Below are 16,060 nucleotides of genomic sequence, written 5' to 3'. Positions count from 1 at the left end.
GTCCTATAATTCCTATAATAACCACAACCTAAAACTTCTTACCTGGGAATATTGAAGACTCATGTTAAAAGGAACCACCAGCTTTCATACGTTCTCAGGTTGAGCAAGGCACTTAAACGTTAGCTTTCTTACATGGCACATATTGCACTTTTATTTTCTTCTCCAACACTTTGTTTTTGCATTATTTAACCAAATTGAACATGTTTCATTATTTATTTGAGGCTAAATAGATTTTATTGATGTATTCTATTAAGTTAAAATAAGTGTTAATTCAGTATTGTTGTAATTGTCATTATTACGAATAAATAAAAAATTGGCCGATTTAATCGGTATTGGCTTTTTTTGGTCCTCCAATAATCGGTATCGGCGTTGAAAAATCATAATCGGCCGACCTCTAATGAAGACCTGATTCACACAGTCTCTCTGAACAGTTGATGTTGAGATGTCTGTTACTTGAACTCTGTGAAGCATTTATTTGGAAGCATTTCTGAGGCTGGTAACTAAGGAACCTATCCTCTGCACAGAGGTAACTCTGGGTCTTCCTTTCCTGTGGCAGACCTTTCATCATAGAGCTTGATGCTTTTTGTGACTGCACTTGAAGAAACTTTCAAAGTTCTTGAAATTTTCCGGATTGACAAACCTTCATGTCTTAAAGTAATGATGGACTGTTGTTTCTCTTCGCTTATTTGAGTTGTTCTTGCCATAATTTGGACTTGGTCTTTTACCAAATAGGGCTATACTCTGTATACCACCCCTACCTTGTCACAACACAACTGATTGGCTCAAATGCATTAAGAAGGAAAGAAATTTCACAAATTAACTTTTAACAAGGCACACCTGTTAATTGAAATGCATTTTAGGTGACTACCTCATGAAGCTGGTTGAGAGAATGTGCAGAGCTGTTATCAAGGCAAAGGGTGGCTACTTTGAAGAACACTTTTTTTGGTTGCTGCATGATTCCATATGTGTTATGTCATAGTTTTGATGTCTTGACTATTATTCTACAATGTAGAAAATAGTAAAAATAATGAAAATACCTGGAATAAGTAGGTGTGTCCAAACTATTGACTGGTACTGTGTATCTGCAGGGAGGCAGCGAGCTGTAGGTGCCAGATCCCACAGAGGGGTCAGATTTCTACCGGCTGACTCATATGGTTCCTCTTTCACTGTGACGCCACAGCAGGCTGTGGGTGTATAGTTTTGACTCTCTGGTAATCTTCCTATGACCCTTGAGGTGACCGTGAATGCTCCCCTGTGACTTTAGGTCATGCTGCGCTCTGCTCTGACCGTCATTGGTCCTTCGATGGCCCTGGCTTAAATAAGAACAGTGTGGTTGCTCGCCAATGACATAATAAACTCTCAAAGGAGTTTAAGGCCTCTTCTGTCATGATTGAGTTTTATCTATTCTAATCCCTTTATGCCTCACAGGTTATCAGTTGCTTCTATTGTGCTGTATTATGAGGTTAACTAAACGGCTGTGTGTGCATGTCTGCATGTGTGTGTGCATCTGCGTATGTTCGTGTGTTCTCTTCAGATGATGCAGGACTTCCACCAGCAGCAGTTTGTACAGCAGAACCAAGTTTTCCACAGTACCCCAGCCATCCTCTTCCAGCCCATCAACACTGACACGGTGGGTAGTAGTGCTACGCTAATGCTACTTCTCTCATGGAACGTGGTGGCTAGTGCTACGCTACACACTAGTTATGCTAAAGCTACCGTCTTGTAGCTGAAGGATTGGTCCTTCTTCTTCACCGCTAGGCTAGCTAACCTGCTCTACTGTACATGCTTGTGCGTATGTGTAACCAAGTTGAATTTGTAGGCTCACTCCTCAACTTGAAATGCCTCTACCCATGCCATTGAATTGCTAGCTTTTCTTTGGCGTAGCTGGCTAAGGCATTGCGAGACAGGATTGGGATTTGTAAAATCAATCCCAGTAGTGGACCTGTGAGGTAGGAAGCAAAGCTGTTAAATGACAGTGACGTCCATTACATGCGATGCGTGTGTTTTGGTGAGTGTGTTTGTTTTGCACGCAGGTTTGTTTGTATGGTTTATGGTGTGTATGTATATGGTGTGCATGCGAGCCCCAGAGGAACATGTTCTCAACTGACCCAGCCTGCCAGTCAGTCCGTCTGCCCGCCAGTGCACTTGTCCGTACCCTCTGCCGCCTGCAGAGGGTGTTTATCTCCAAGACCCTCGTTGTTTTCCGTTGGTAGTGAAACAAGCGGTGGCCTGTTCCTAAAGAAAACATTTAATGATGCAGTTGCACCCTCAACCTCCCTCAAACCTACCCCCCTCCTTTCCCCTCCCTGCGCAATGTGACAGAGGTATCCGGAAAATAACAGCACTGAAAGAGGCAGGGCGTCTGTGAAAAAGGGGCATTGTGAGGGAGCCTCACTCCAGCCCCCCGCCTCCACCCTTCTACCGCTGACTGCCTCGGCCTCTAAAAGTAACACAGTGTGGCTCTCCTTCACTGATTTATTGGCCTTGCGCATGGTCCACATTGAATAGCGCTCGCTCGCTCTCCCTCGCTGGCTCTCACTCTCTCCCTCGCTGGCTCTCGCTCTCTCCCTCGCTGGCTCTCGCTCTCTCCCTCGCTGGCTCTCGCGCTCTCCCTCGCTGGCTCTCCCTCGCTGGCTCTCCCTCGCTGGCTCTCCCTCGCTGGCTCTCGCTCGCTGGCTCTCGCTCGCTCCCTTGCTGGCTCTTTCTCAGTTCAAAGGGGCTTTACTGACGTGTAATTGAAATGGGTTTTATTGACATGTAATTCAAAACATAAAAATGTGAAGAAACAAACAAACTAGAAATGAACAGCAATCACTAACTCAGAGAGGTTGCTGCCTACACTGAGACCCAATCACTGGTCACTTTAATAAATGGCTCACTAGTCACTTTAAACAATGCCACTTTAAAAATGTTTACATATCTTACATTACTCATATCATATGTATATACTGTATTTTATACCATCTACTGCACTATGCCGCTCAGCCATCACTCATCCAGATATGTATTTATTTTTTTACCTTTATTTAACTAGGCAAGTCAGTTAAGAACAAATTCTTATTTTCAATGACGGCCTAGGAACAGTGGGTTAACTGCCTTGTTCAGGGGCAGAACGACAGATTTGTACCTTGTCAGCTCAGGGATTCGAACTTGCAACCTTTCAGTTACTAGTCCAATGCTCTAACCACTAGGCTACCCTGCCGCCCCGAGAATATGTACATATTCTCATTCACCCCTTTTAGATTTGTGTGTATTAGGTAGTTGTTGGGGAATTGTTAGATATTACTGCACTGTCGGAACTAGAAGCACCAGAATTTCACTGCACTCACATTAACATCTGCTAACCATGTGTATGTGACCAATAACATTTGATTTAAATATTGCATCCACAAAGGTTTCTAAAAGATAAAGGCATTTCTAATGTTAACAGTTGTGTACAGTGTTTTTAAGAATGTGCAAATATTTGAAAAACAAGTGGTAGGGGTGTCTGTGTTTTAGAATAGATAAAAGCGCATATTATCGTGACCGTAGAGCTCTCTCTCTTTCATAATTATACATTTAGCCATTTGGACTGTGTTTATTATTTTGTCAGGGCTCAGAGATTAGAGGTCAGCTGTGTACGCATGAATCATGCCAGGGGTCATCATCAGTCATAGGAGTTGACCTATACACCTCCTGAGGAGAGGTGAGACCAAACTTTGTGGTCCTTTTGCGTGTGTCCATCAGACGGCCAGTGATCTCTGTTCATTACCGAGTGCAATGGAAAATGTTTCAAATCATTTTGTATTAGGAAACAAGAATAAGCGTTTGATTATTAGACAAGTCCAGGGACGTCCCTCCCTGTTTCAGTACGTTTTCTTCTGTTTGGTGGATAATGAACACTTAGTGTTACAGAACGTTCTGATATAAGTCTATTGTGTAGAACAAATATGATTGTCGGTCATGTAGACTAGAGAACCGTGTCAGCTCTATTCATTTATATTTTGCAATGTTCAGAACATATCACATTACAGAGTACACATCAGAGAGGCCTGGACTGAGACTTCCGGCCTTGTAGATGAGTTGTGGAGAGAAATAAGCACAAGATTATTCCATTTTAATCTGGAATCAACCTACCCCCGAGCAAATATCAGACATTTCACATGTTGTACTGATTACATCCCTGATTTAGAGACATTGCCTCTCATCCCATTGGGATGCGTGGATTGGCTGTGTTCCTCTTGTGAGGTCATCCATAGAGGAAGTACTTTCCTCTATGTTGTTTTCCTTTCGACACAAACACACATTGTTTCGCTGTCTGCCTCAATAGTTGAATAATGTTTTTACTACGCCGCCTTGAGTTCATTTCTCAAAAATCTAATTTCATAATATTTGCCAACATTCACCCTCAAACGAATATCAGCTCCAATATCCAACCATAAATATTTAGGTGAATGTCTGTTTTATATGTACCATATATTATATATGTCTTTTTGACTTATTTTAATAGATGCACGGACAGATATGGACGCTGAATATGTTTAGCTGAATATTATCAATTATTATTATTAAACTCTCTCTCTCCCTCCCCAACACATCATCCCTGGTCACTAGGTGGGACAGTTGCAGAAGGAGAGTGGCACAGTGGAGGAGCACAGTCTGGATAAGGAGGCACGGAAGTGGGCGACCCGAGTGGCACGAGAACACAAGAGCATCATCCACAGTCAGAGGGTGAGAGAGAGAGGGAAGAAAAGAGAGAGGGATGGAAATAAAAAGAGCGAGGGATAGCCTATATTCACAAAGTGTCTCAGAGTAGGAGTGCTGATCTAGGCAAAGTTTTCTGCCTTTTTAGATAAGATTACATGGACTCATAGACTTTATGAATACGGGCTCAGATTTGTTCAACTTCAGTACACTTCCAACTGACTCAACACGGAGATATCATTAACCCAATATAAAATACTAATATTTAATCAGTTTTATGATGCTTGCACTGTGTCAGAGGGAAGGGAAGTGATAACGTTTAGGAAACGTTCGACCATCGCCCTACTGGCCTGATGGTTTGTTGTTAAAACTTGGTGATAAGATAACGGATGTAGGTAGTTCTTGGCCAAACTCTGACAAGTGTTTTCCAGTAAACCAGGATGTAACATGGCCCTTTAACAACCCCATTACTTTAAATTATATTAAATGAGTCATGTTTTATCTGTGAGTTTTACAATTTCTTCTATTCAGTGTAATGTTGTCTACCATTTATTGCTTGATTATTTCAGCATTTCTCATTTTCATGGCCATATTGTTTTAGCATTTCCTGCTTTTGATTGTGATTTGGTTTTGGTTCCTCCTTTTCATTGTGTGGTGGTGTAGTTTCTTTTAAGATTTGTCATAGGTTGTGTCTGAAATGGAACCCTATTCCCTACTGTACAAAGTGCACTATGCAGGGAATAGGGCGCCATTTCAGACGCAGCCATTAAGATTGGTTTGTTCTCTACATGTTACCTGTGACCTTTCAGGCCCTGGAGGACTATGGGACCCAACAGGGGCTGTCGGAGCAGAACCGCAGTGAGCTAGAGCTCAAGATGGAGGAGGCCAGGGAGAACCTGCGGAGAGCAGAGGTAAACTTGTGTGTGTAGTGAAGTTTAGCAGGATTGTTGTGATTTAATTTTTTATTTATTTAACCTTTATTTAACTAGGCAAGTCCGTTAAGAACAAGTTCTTATTTACAATGACGGCCAATTGTGTGCCGCCCTACGGGACTCCCAATCACGGCAGGTTGTGATATAGCCTGGATTCGAACCAGGGTGACTGTAGTGATGCCTCTAGCACTGAGATGCAGTGCCTTAGACCGCTGCGCCACTCGGGAGCAATGAGGTAGCCCTGCCTGCTGCTTAAAATTTGTCACCCTTGGCCCAAGAAGGAGACGTTGGTTTCCTGAGCAGGAGACCATGGTTACGATTCCACCAGTGCTCGTGTGTGTGTGTGTGTGTGTGTGTGTGTGTGATCCCTTATTGAGGTTTGTTTATCAGTGGGCCAGCAGGTTGTCTCACCTTAATCTCTCTTGCCTCTGATGCCCTCTGTTGGTGGATAAGGCTGAATACATCCAACATAGTTCTAATGGAGCTTTTTATTATAGCATGAGTCATTACTACGGTTGCAAAATCCCAGTTTGGAGGGAATAAGCTTGAAATTCATAATATGACAAAACATGCAATGTCACTAACTCCAGACCGTGAAGCTGAAGGCGGATGCTCGTCTGGCTCTACTGAGAGAGGCAGGCATCACAGTGGAGACGTGGCTGAAGAGCGCCATGAACCAGGTGATGGAGGAGCTGGAGAACGAGCGGTGGGCCAACCTAAATGCCCATGATCTTTCACTCTCCGTGAGTCACAAAACACACATTATGTATTCAAATACGAGACAAAATTTCATACACACAAACACATCTCAATTTGTCATTTTGTACCCTTTATACCTGCTTACTGGAATTTGCCGGTCTCAGGTAAATCCCATAAGGGAGCTGAGGTGCGTCTTTAAGACACTGTTTCTCAACCTTAAGGTGCCATCTTAGCCTGTGCTGTGTTTGTGTTTTGAGATTGACTAGCCTTGTGAAACCAGACTAACATGTGAGCTTGCGAGATCAGGATAGTTTAACAAGGCTACAGATTTTGCAGTCACTCATCACTGATCTACAAATCACCTTCTCACTATGACACGTCTCAAACTCATTCCCCGGAGGGCCGAGTGACTGCAGGTTTTCGCTCCTCCCTTGCACTTGGTTGATGAATTAAGGTCATTAATTAGCAAGGAACTCCCCTCACTTGGTTGTCTAAGTCATAATTGAAAGGAAAAACAAAAAAAACAGCAGACAGTAGGCCCTCCATGGAATGAGATTGACACTACTGCACTAGGTGATCGAAAGTATCGATTCTGCGGCTTCCCTTGCTCAAAGGGATCCTCTACAACATGCTGTGTGTGTTTTTAGGGTACAGGTGACCTAGAGAGGGAGGAGGATGAAGATAGTGGAGAGGTGTTGGACGACAGCAGCTCCAGCCCCTCCAGTACCCTCAGGAACTACCCCCTCACCTGCAAAGTGCTCTACTCATACAACGTACGTACACACACACACACACACACACACACACACACACACACACACACACACAGAGTGCTTTCCTATTATCATCTTTAAGCTGGCAATTAACTCAGCGCCTTGGATGCGGTGCAGTATGGTACCGTACCTCGTACCATATAGGTCCTGTGAGCAGCACGCAGCTCCAACCTACTGTGAGCGAAAAAAGTATTTGATCCCCTGCTGATTTTGTACGTTTGCCCACTGACAAAGAAATGATCAGTCTATAATTTTAATGGTAGGTTTATTTGAACAGTGAGAGACAGAATAACAACAACAAAAATCCAGAAAAACGCATGTCAAAAATGTTATAAATTGATTTGCATTTTAATGAGGGAAATAAGTATGACCCCCTCTCAATCAGAAAGATTTCTGGCTCCCAGGTGTCTTTTATACAGGTAACGAGCTGAGATTAGGAGCACACCCTTAAAGGGAGTGATCCTAATCTCAGTTTGTTACCTGTATAAAAGACACCTGTCCACAGAAGCAATCAATCAATCAGATTCCAAACTCTCCACCATGGCCAAGACCAAAGAGCTCTCCAAGGATGTCAGGGACAAGATTGTAGACCAGTTTAATCCACCTGAAAAGACAGAACAAATAATACAACAAATATTGTGGTTAAATTCAAATATAGTAATTGATTTAAAAAAAAAAATGTCTAAGAATTTTTTAAAAATGTTTAATGAATGATATTATAAATAGGACTGGTGGAGTGATGTCACACATGCAGCTAACACAGACATATGGAAATGTCTGATCTACCCAAAATTACAACCAATTAATTGCAGCATTACCACAAAAATGGAAGAGGCAAGTAGAAGGGGAAAAAAGTAAGGAACTTGTATGTCGGCCCTGTATTAATGAACATAAAAGGTTAAAGAACAGTGTGATAAATAAAAACATATACCAATTTCATTTAAGGACCAAAAAACTGATAGCTGTGCCATATAATTTGCAAAATAGTTGGGAAGAGATTTTCGATGTGCCCATTCCATGTCACATGGTTTATGAATTGATACGCAAAACAACGCCGGATTCAAAACTTAGAATTTTTCAATTTAAATTACTATACAAAATTCTTGCAACTAATAGAATGTTATATACAGTGGGGAGAACAAGTATTTGATACACTGCCGATTTTGCAGGTTTTCCTACTTACAAAGCATGTAGAGGTCTGTAATTTTCATCATAGGTACACTTCAACTGTGAGAGACGGAATCTAAAACAAAAATCCAGAAAATCACATTGTATGATTTTTAAGTAATTAATTTGCATTTTATTGCATGACATAAGTATGCAATAAAATTACAGACCTCTACATGCTTTGTAAGTAGGAAAACGGGCAGTGTATACTTGTTCTCCCCACTGTATATGGGGGATACAATCTTCCCAGCTCTGCAGATTCTGCTGTGAGGAGGCAGAGTCATTAGATCATTTATTTTGGTGTTGTCCATATGTAGCTCGTTTTTGGTCACAGGTCCAGGAATGGCTGAAGAATTGCAACATTTGCCTAGAACTAACGCTGCAGATAGCAATACTGGGTGATTTGAAAAGCCATAGTCAATCAATCAATAATATAATAATTATTTTAGCAAAAACATTTATTTTTAATTTACAATCTGTAGAAGCTATGAGAATAGAAAGGTTCAATTGTTTTGTGAAGCATCACAGCACAGTTGAAAAATATATGGCAAATAGAAATTCGAAATGGATGAAGTTGATGGATAGATGGGAGGGGTTGAATGGAGCTGAAGGGTGGGACTAATAACAAGATAAACAATGTAAAACATACGGGGTCTGTAAAATGTATATAGGTTCAGAACTTTTGTGATATAGCACAGTTACAAATAGAAATCAAACTGGATGGACATCAAAAATAGAGGAAGGACTAAAAACAAACAAAAAAGAACTATTGTAAAATAGACTGTCTGTAAAATGTGTATAAGATGAATAAATTGAAGGTAAAAGCCGAAGTGTTTATTAGTTTACTCCAATTGGGCGATCGGTGGTAGGGTTTATTGGGAATAATAATAAAGGTAAATTCTTAAAAAAAGTATATGTGTGTGTGTGTGTATATATATATATACATATACATATATATATATATATGTATGTATATATATATGTATGTATGTATGTATGTATGTATGTATGTATGTATGTATGTATGTATGTATGTATGTATGTATGTATGTATGTATGTATGTATGTATGTATATGTGTGTGTATATATACACACACACACATACATATATATATATATGTGTACGTGTGTGTGTGTGTGTGTGTGCGTGTATGGATATATATATTTACCAAAAAAATAAATGGGGGATTGGAAATGATGGAGACAATTACACTGATGGAAGCAATATCCTTTCCGCAATATTAAGCTGATCCACCCCAAGGCTGGAATGGGCTACAAGACCATCGCCAAGCAGCTTGGTGAGAAGGTGACAACAGTTGGTGCGATTATTCGCAAATGGAAGAAACACAAAAGAACTGTCAATCTCCTTCGGCCTGGGGCTCCATGCAAGATCTCACCTCGTGGAGTTGCAATGATCATGAGAGCGGTGAGGAATCAGCCCAGAACTACACGGGAGGATCTTGTCAATGATCTCAAGGCAGCTGGGACCATAGTCACCAAGAAAGCAATTGGTAACACACTACGCCGTGAAGGACTGAAATCCTGCAGCGCCCGCAAGGTCCCCCTGCTCAAGAAAGCACATACACATGCCCGTCTGAAGTTTGCCAATGAACATCTGAATGATTCAGAGGACAACTGGGTGAAGTGTTGTGGTCAGATGAGACCAAAATGGAGCTCTTTGGCATCAACTCAACTCGCTGTGTTTGGAGAAGGAATGCTGCCTATGACCCCAAGAACATCATCCCCACTGTCAAACATGGAGGTGGAAACATTATGCTTTGGGGGTGTTTTTCTGCTAAGGGGACAGGACAACTTCACCGCATCAAAGGGACAATGGACGGGGCCATTGTACCGTCAAATCTTGGGTGAGAACCTCCTTCCCTCAGCCAGGGCATTGAAAATGGGTCGTGGATGGGTATTCCAGCATGACAATGACCCAAAACACACGGCCAAGGCAACAAAGGAGTGGCTCAAGAAGAAGCACATTAAGGTCCTGGAGTGGCCTAGCCAGTCTCCAGACCTTAATCCCATAGAAAATCTGTGGAAGGAGCTGAAGGTTCGAGTTGCCAAACGTCAGCCTCGAAACCTTAATGACTTGGAGAAGATCTGCAAAGAGGAGTGGGACAAAATCCCTCCCGAGATGTGTGCAAACCTGGTGGCCAACTACAAGAAATGTCTGACCTCTGTGATTGCCAACAATGGTTTTGCCACCAAGTACTAAGTCATGTTTTGCAGAGGGATCAAATACTTATTTTCCTCATTAAAATGCAAATCATTTTATAACATTTGACGTGTTTTTCTGGATTTTTTTGTTGTTATTCTGTCTCTCACTGTTCAAATAAACCTACCATTAAAATTATAGACTGATAATTTCTTTGTCAGTCGGCAAACGTACAAAATCAGCAGGGGATCAAATACTTTTTTCCCTCACTGTATAATATATTCACGGAATTGACTGGGGCAGTCTTGCAGTAATGAAACATGACCTCTTTCCTCTCACTTCTCTCCCAGGCGTCTCAGCCAGACGAGCTGACCATCGAGGAACAGGAGGTGCTGGAGGTTATCGATGATGGGGACATGGAGGACTGGGTCAAGGTACAGAGTGCTTTCCAAGAGTGGCACTACCTCACAGTTTGTGTTTTAACTAGAATAAAGCAAGAGGTACTCTGAAGTCATATCATATACCTACTATACACACTAGGGGTTGTGTCCAGTGGGGAGAACATTTTTTAAACCGAGTGAAGTAGGGAGGTACTACTTCAACTTGTTCAATAAGAAATTTGTTTTGTTTTCCATTACAAAGCATGTTTCTGCGGTGTGCCCTACTATCACTGACGGTAACCCTGTGTGTGTGTGTGTGTGTGTGTGTGTGTGTGTGTTCCAACATTGTCTCTAGGCCAGGAACCAGACGGGCCAGGTGGGCTACGTCCCGGAGAAGTACCTGCAGCTGCCCTCGTCCAACAGCCTAATGAGCATGCTCCAGTCTCTGGCCGCCCTGGACGCTCGCTCCCACTCCTCCAGTAACTCTATCGAGCCCGAGCTGGCCGAGTCAGAGCTGCACACGCCGGGCACACCTATTGTCAACGGAAACTCCAGCGGTGGTGAGAGACAGTGAATTTGGCCGAAACGTTTGGAGCAGCATGACTCAACATTCTCTCACGGGCGAATCCTGACCTTCACTTAACTCCGATTTTCACTTAGTCATGCATTGATGTCAGTGGGAGATAAAAGGAAATTGGACTTAAGTAAAAGTTAGGATTCGCCCCACATTGAATAAACAATGTCATTGAGATGTTGACCATTACTTTTTTAAATGTTCTCTTCATTTTGATCTCTTCTTTGTTCTCTTACTCTCTCTTTCCCCTTTATCTCCTTCCCTCTTCCACCTCCCCTTTTCACCTCCGCTCTCTCCCCCTCTCCCACCCTCAGTGTGCTTCGCCAAGGCCCTGTACGACTACGCGGGCCAGACAGGTGAGGAGCTCTCGTTCCCTGAGGGCGCCATCATCCGTGTGCTGAGCCGCGAGACCTATGAGGATGACGGTTTCTGGGAGGGCGAGTTCAATGGCACTGTGGGTGTCTTCCCTGCCGTGCTTGTGGAGGACCTTCTGGCAGCGGGTGGTGCCGGTGGAGACAGCAAGAATGGCGACATCTCAGGAGAGGCCAGCAGCAATCCGCAGGTACACACGTGTGCAACCACCCTAGGAGCTGTTTACCATACAGATGGATAGAGGACTAGTGCCCAAATGCCCGTTTTAGCATGGGCAGCACCATTGAGGATTTTCACAATTTTGTTGAACTAGTCAACTGGGTGGGACTTCCTGAGTTAACTTGGATAGAATTACGTGATCCTTCCTTATCAGGAGCCAACCTTTGCTTTATACCTGTTCAAACAACACACTACAGGTGGCAGTATGCATCCTTTCAGTTTGTTTACCAACTCATAGCAGTAGTAGAAGAAGACAATGTACCACTACAAAATGGAGATGGCCTCAACGGCGCTGCCCATGCTCTCACAGACGCCATAATGGGACAGATGCAATGTTGTGTCCTCTAACGACCTATATGCTGTTTACACACATGAATCCATGAATGAATGAATGATTGAAAAAAAAAAAGGTTCTCATGGCTCACATTCTCATCCATACAGTATACGTCATAAAGATACTGCATAACAGTAATCAATATATTACTGTTTTATTTAATTCTGTGGTGTGCTCTGTCTTCCAGGCATCCCCCTCTCCTCTTTCTGAGTGCTCTCCACAGAGCCCCTTCCATTTGGGCCCGTTCCACAGCAGCCCTTGTCAGAGCAGCCCCCTCCTGACCCCCACTCTGCCCTCGCCCCAGTCCAGCCCCTCCAGTGCCAGCTCCTCCCCCATACCCCGCCCCCCCTCCAACGGCCACCATAGGCCACCGCCCGTACCACTCAAAGGCCACTTGCAAAGTAAGAACCACTCCTCAAAGGCTGACTATTTATTATTTTTCACTTCAAATGTTATCGCAATGCATATCATTCATTGCCTGGTCCCAGATCTGTTTTGTGCTGTATTATAGTCCGTGGCATGACAACAAACATAGGAGTTGGCAAGATGGCACAACCAGATCTAGGACCAGGCTATGTTCTTTATCATAATAAATGAACACAAAATAGACCATGTAAAAAAAGTAGGGACATGGACAAGTAATAAACAACAGCATGGATTTTAAGATTCCTCATTCTGAGATTTGACACATCTGGGTTGTGTTCATTAAGGCACGATGTCACTACCCTGTAGTGATTTCGATGCCAAGACATGGTGATGATGACTCTGTCTGCCCCCCTCACCTTCAGGTCCTGCCCAGAACTCCACCCAGCCCCCCAGGTACCCAACAGATGGTGGTGCGGGGGGCACCATTCGACCTGTAAGTCACCACACACACTGTATGGATACTGTCCCTTGTCCGGTTTGAAAAGACTCGTTGAGGTTCCACTTGGAGCTCAAAGGAATAACCTAGCTTGTTTGTATGTTATGGACAGGTCCGCGCTGCTCCGCCGCCCCCCAAGCCGCAGCAGCCTCGTGGCCAGGTGAAGAAGAGGGAGGAAGTGGAGATCACGCTGGTGTAACGACGCTGCCGTGGCTGCTACCCACAACCAGATCAGACCTGGTGGATCCAGGTCCCTGACCGACTGACCCCCCCCCCCAGGGAGAGACAACAGGCTCCAGAGCCCCTGAACCAGCCAGGGGATATCCCCACTCCCCACCGGAGAGGCTCCATGAGGTGGCCCGAAATTTGGTTCGTCTCCCTCCACACAGTCCAAAGCCAGTAGGGCTGAAACGGTGTGCGGTGCGGAGAACCCAAATAATTGTGCAATTGACACCGTATCCAAATTCCAACTCGACATCCCATTTTCTAGTTGTCTTTATTATTTTTCTCTGTTACCCATCTTTTTCCTTGGTCTATACCTCTTTTTCTCTGTGCTGTATTCTAACACTGTGTTTTCTTGCTCTCTCTACCTCTTTCTCTTTTTCTCTCTCTGGCTAGCTCCCTCACCTTCATAACTGGGCATTGAGCAATGGGGGGGGGTCTTGCCTTGTTGTTCGAGCAAGATATCGCCATTGAATTATTATACAACCAAGTTATGCAAATTTTGTGGGAGGATTGTACATCTGTCACAATGTTTAAAAAAAAACACAGGTAAAGTCCAAGCCAGATCTCTGTTTGGTTCTTGGTAGATTGTGTTATTTTTGTCTCCGCACATTTCAGGGAAATTGACAACACAGTAGAGGCGGGTATCACTCCTGTACCTGAAATATGTCTTTAAAAAGTGTTTCCAACATTTCATATACAAGGGAAAAGTGGCAATTTTGGAGGGGTGTAATTGTTTAAGATAGGAATAGCCCCATTGAGGGCAAAATCTGGGTCACACTGTGAAACTAGAACAAAACTGCCCCTGACACGTAAATTACTACTCTTCTAAATGTATTTGTACAATTTCCTTGTGTTAAAACTTGGGACATTTCAAGATTGCCAGGGGCAGTCTATAGTGTGTGTGTATGAGTAAATGTAGACTATTTTTTTGTGCTACTTTTTGTTGTAAAAACAAGGATCTAACTATGTTATCAAAACTAATCTAGGTGTAAACTAGCCAATAATGGTTGCTGGTGAGAATAGTTTTTTCAGTCAGGAATGCAGACTGGGTCGCAGTTCAAGACTGAAAGCATCGCAAGATGATTTGCAGTTGTGCATACCTTAAAGTTCCCGGAGGAGAATCACCATAGTTCCTAATTACCTACAGGAAATGTGAACTGACTGAAATACTGAAGCACTTTTTTGATATTTTGTTAATGCCCTTTTCAGTATTGCTGCTTGGTCTCTCTCGTGGTTGCTGCATTGTTTGTCTACTTTAGAAACATTTTTTGCTCCATCTATATCGGTATGAGTATTGTTCTCCTTGTGAAATGCATTTGATTTATGTCGCCAAAAAATATATAATTGTTTACGTTGGGAGGTATAATTGATTTTATTTGATGTATGCTTTTTAATTGTATCATTTAAATATTAATAGTTTACAGAGCTTTGAGATGGATAGCTGTGCAGCAATTTTAGAATAAGGATAAAAACATACGGAAACGTATAAATTGTTGATCATAGGAAATCAAGAATCTGTCAGCCACGTTGCTGTGTTCTCGTTGATCTCCTTGAGATTTGAATGTCAAACTTATTTTGAAGTTTACCCTGTTATATTGAAAAAGTACATGCTGTTGTGAAATACTTTGACACAACCATGAAGTAGTTTTTTGTCATTATGTTCCTGATTTTATTTTCAGTATCTTCAGAGATACGGTAGAAACAAACGGCCCACTCTGATGTAGCATCTGCAGCAATAGCAGAACATCTAAATTATTTAATTGGATATTAAGAAAAATATTTGTTAAAATAAATATGGATTAAAATTTGCTGAAATCACATTTTGTTCTGTTTTATTCAACATTTCACAAACTAATCGTGGGTTTCCACTAGATACCACAGACACGAAGTCAACATTGGCTATAAACGTTCACTCAACGTAAACAAAACAAAGGAGATGAACGTGGACTTCAGGAAACAACAGAGGGAGCACCCCGCATCCACATCGACGGGACAGCAGTGGAGAAGGTGGCAAGTTAAATTCCATCAGCGTACATATTACTGACAAATTGAAATGGTCCATCCACACAGACAGTGTGGGGAAGAAACGGTGCCTCTTCACCAACAGGAGGATGAAGAAATTTGGCACTTAAAACACTCAAACTTTTATAGATGCACAATCGAGAGCATCCTTTCGGGCTGTATCACCGCCTAGTACGGCAACTGCACCGCCGACAACTGCAGGGCTCTCCAGAGGGTGGTGCGTTCTGCACAACGCATCACCGGGGGAAAACTACCTGCCCTCCAGGACGCCTACAGCACCCGATGTCACAGGAAAGACAAAAAGATCATCAAGGACAACAACCAACCGAGCCACTGCCTGTTCACCCCGCTATCATCCAGAAGGCGAGGTCAGTACAGGTGCATCAAAGCTGGGACTGAAAAACAGCTTCTATCTCAAGGTCATCAGACTGCTAAATAGCCATCACTAGCACAGAGAGGCTGCTGCCTACATAGACTTAAAATCATTGGCCACTTTAATAACTGGAACACTAGTTACTTAATAATGTCACTAATGTTTACATATGTATACATTATTCTATATCTACTGTATCTTAGTCTATGCCGCTCTGACATTGCTCGTCCATGTATTTATATATTCTTAATTACATTCCTTTACTTAGATTTGTGTATTAGGT

The 16,060-nt window shown here is 42.7% G+C and overlaps 1 protein-coding gene across 1 annotated transcript in view; it reads left to right on the top strand.

Moving 5' to 3' along the window:
• LOC106567591 (F-BAR and double SH3 domains protein 2) overlaps positions 1-15,200 on the top strand; it is a 61,896-nt gene extending 46,696 nt beyond the window's left edge. The window contains exons 10-20 of the mRNA XM_014137091.2: positions 1,535-1,630; positions 4,594-4,710; positions 5,493-5,594; positions 6,206-6,358; positions 6,962-7,087; positions 10,767-10,850; positions 11,152-11,356; positions 11,685-11,932; positions 12,483-12,696; positions 13,084-13,154; positions 13,270-15,200. Coding sequence (XP_013992566.1) covers positions 1,535-1,630; positions 4,594-4,710; positions 5,493-5,594; positions 6,206-6,358; positions 6,962-7,087; positions 10,767-10,850; positions 11,152-11,356; positions 11,685-11,932; positions 12,483-12,696; positions 13,084-13,154; positions 13,270-13,356 — 1,503 coding nt within the window. The 3' untranslated portion in view covers positions 13,357-15,200. The remainder of the gene's footprint in view (positions 1-1,534; positions 1,631-4,593; positions 4,711-5,492; positions 5,595-6,205; positions 6,359-6,961; positions 7,088-10,766; positions 10,851-11,151; positions 11,357-11,684; positions 11,933-12,482; positions 12,697-13,083; positions 13,155-13,269) is intronic.
• The last annotated feature ends 860 nt before the right edge of the window (positions 15,201-16,060 follow it).

This window comes from Salmo salar, chromosome ssa13 (genome assembly GCF_905237065.1).
Source record: "Salmo salar chromosome ssa13, Ssal_v3.1, whole genome shotgun sequence".
Taxonomy (NCBI): domain Eukaryota; kingdom Metazoa; phylum Chordata; class Actinopteri; order Salmoniformes; family Salmonidae; genus Salmo; species Salmo salar.
Note: the sequence above shows the minus strand (reverse complement) of the source record. Positions and strands in the feature narration are given on the sequence as shown.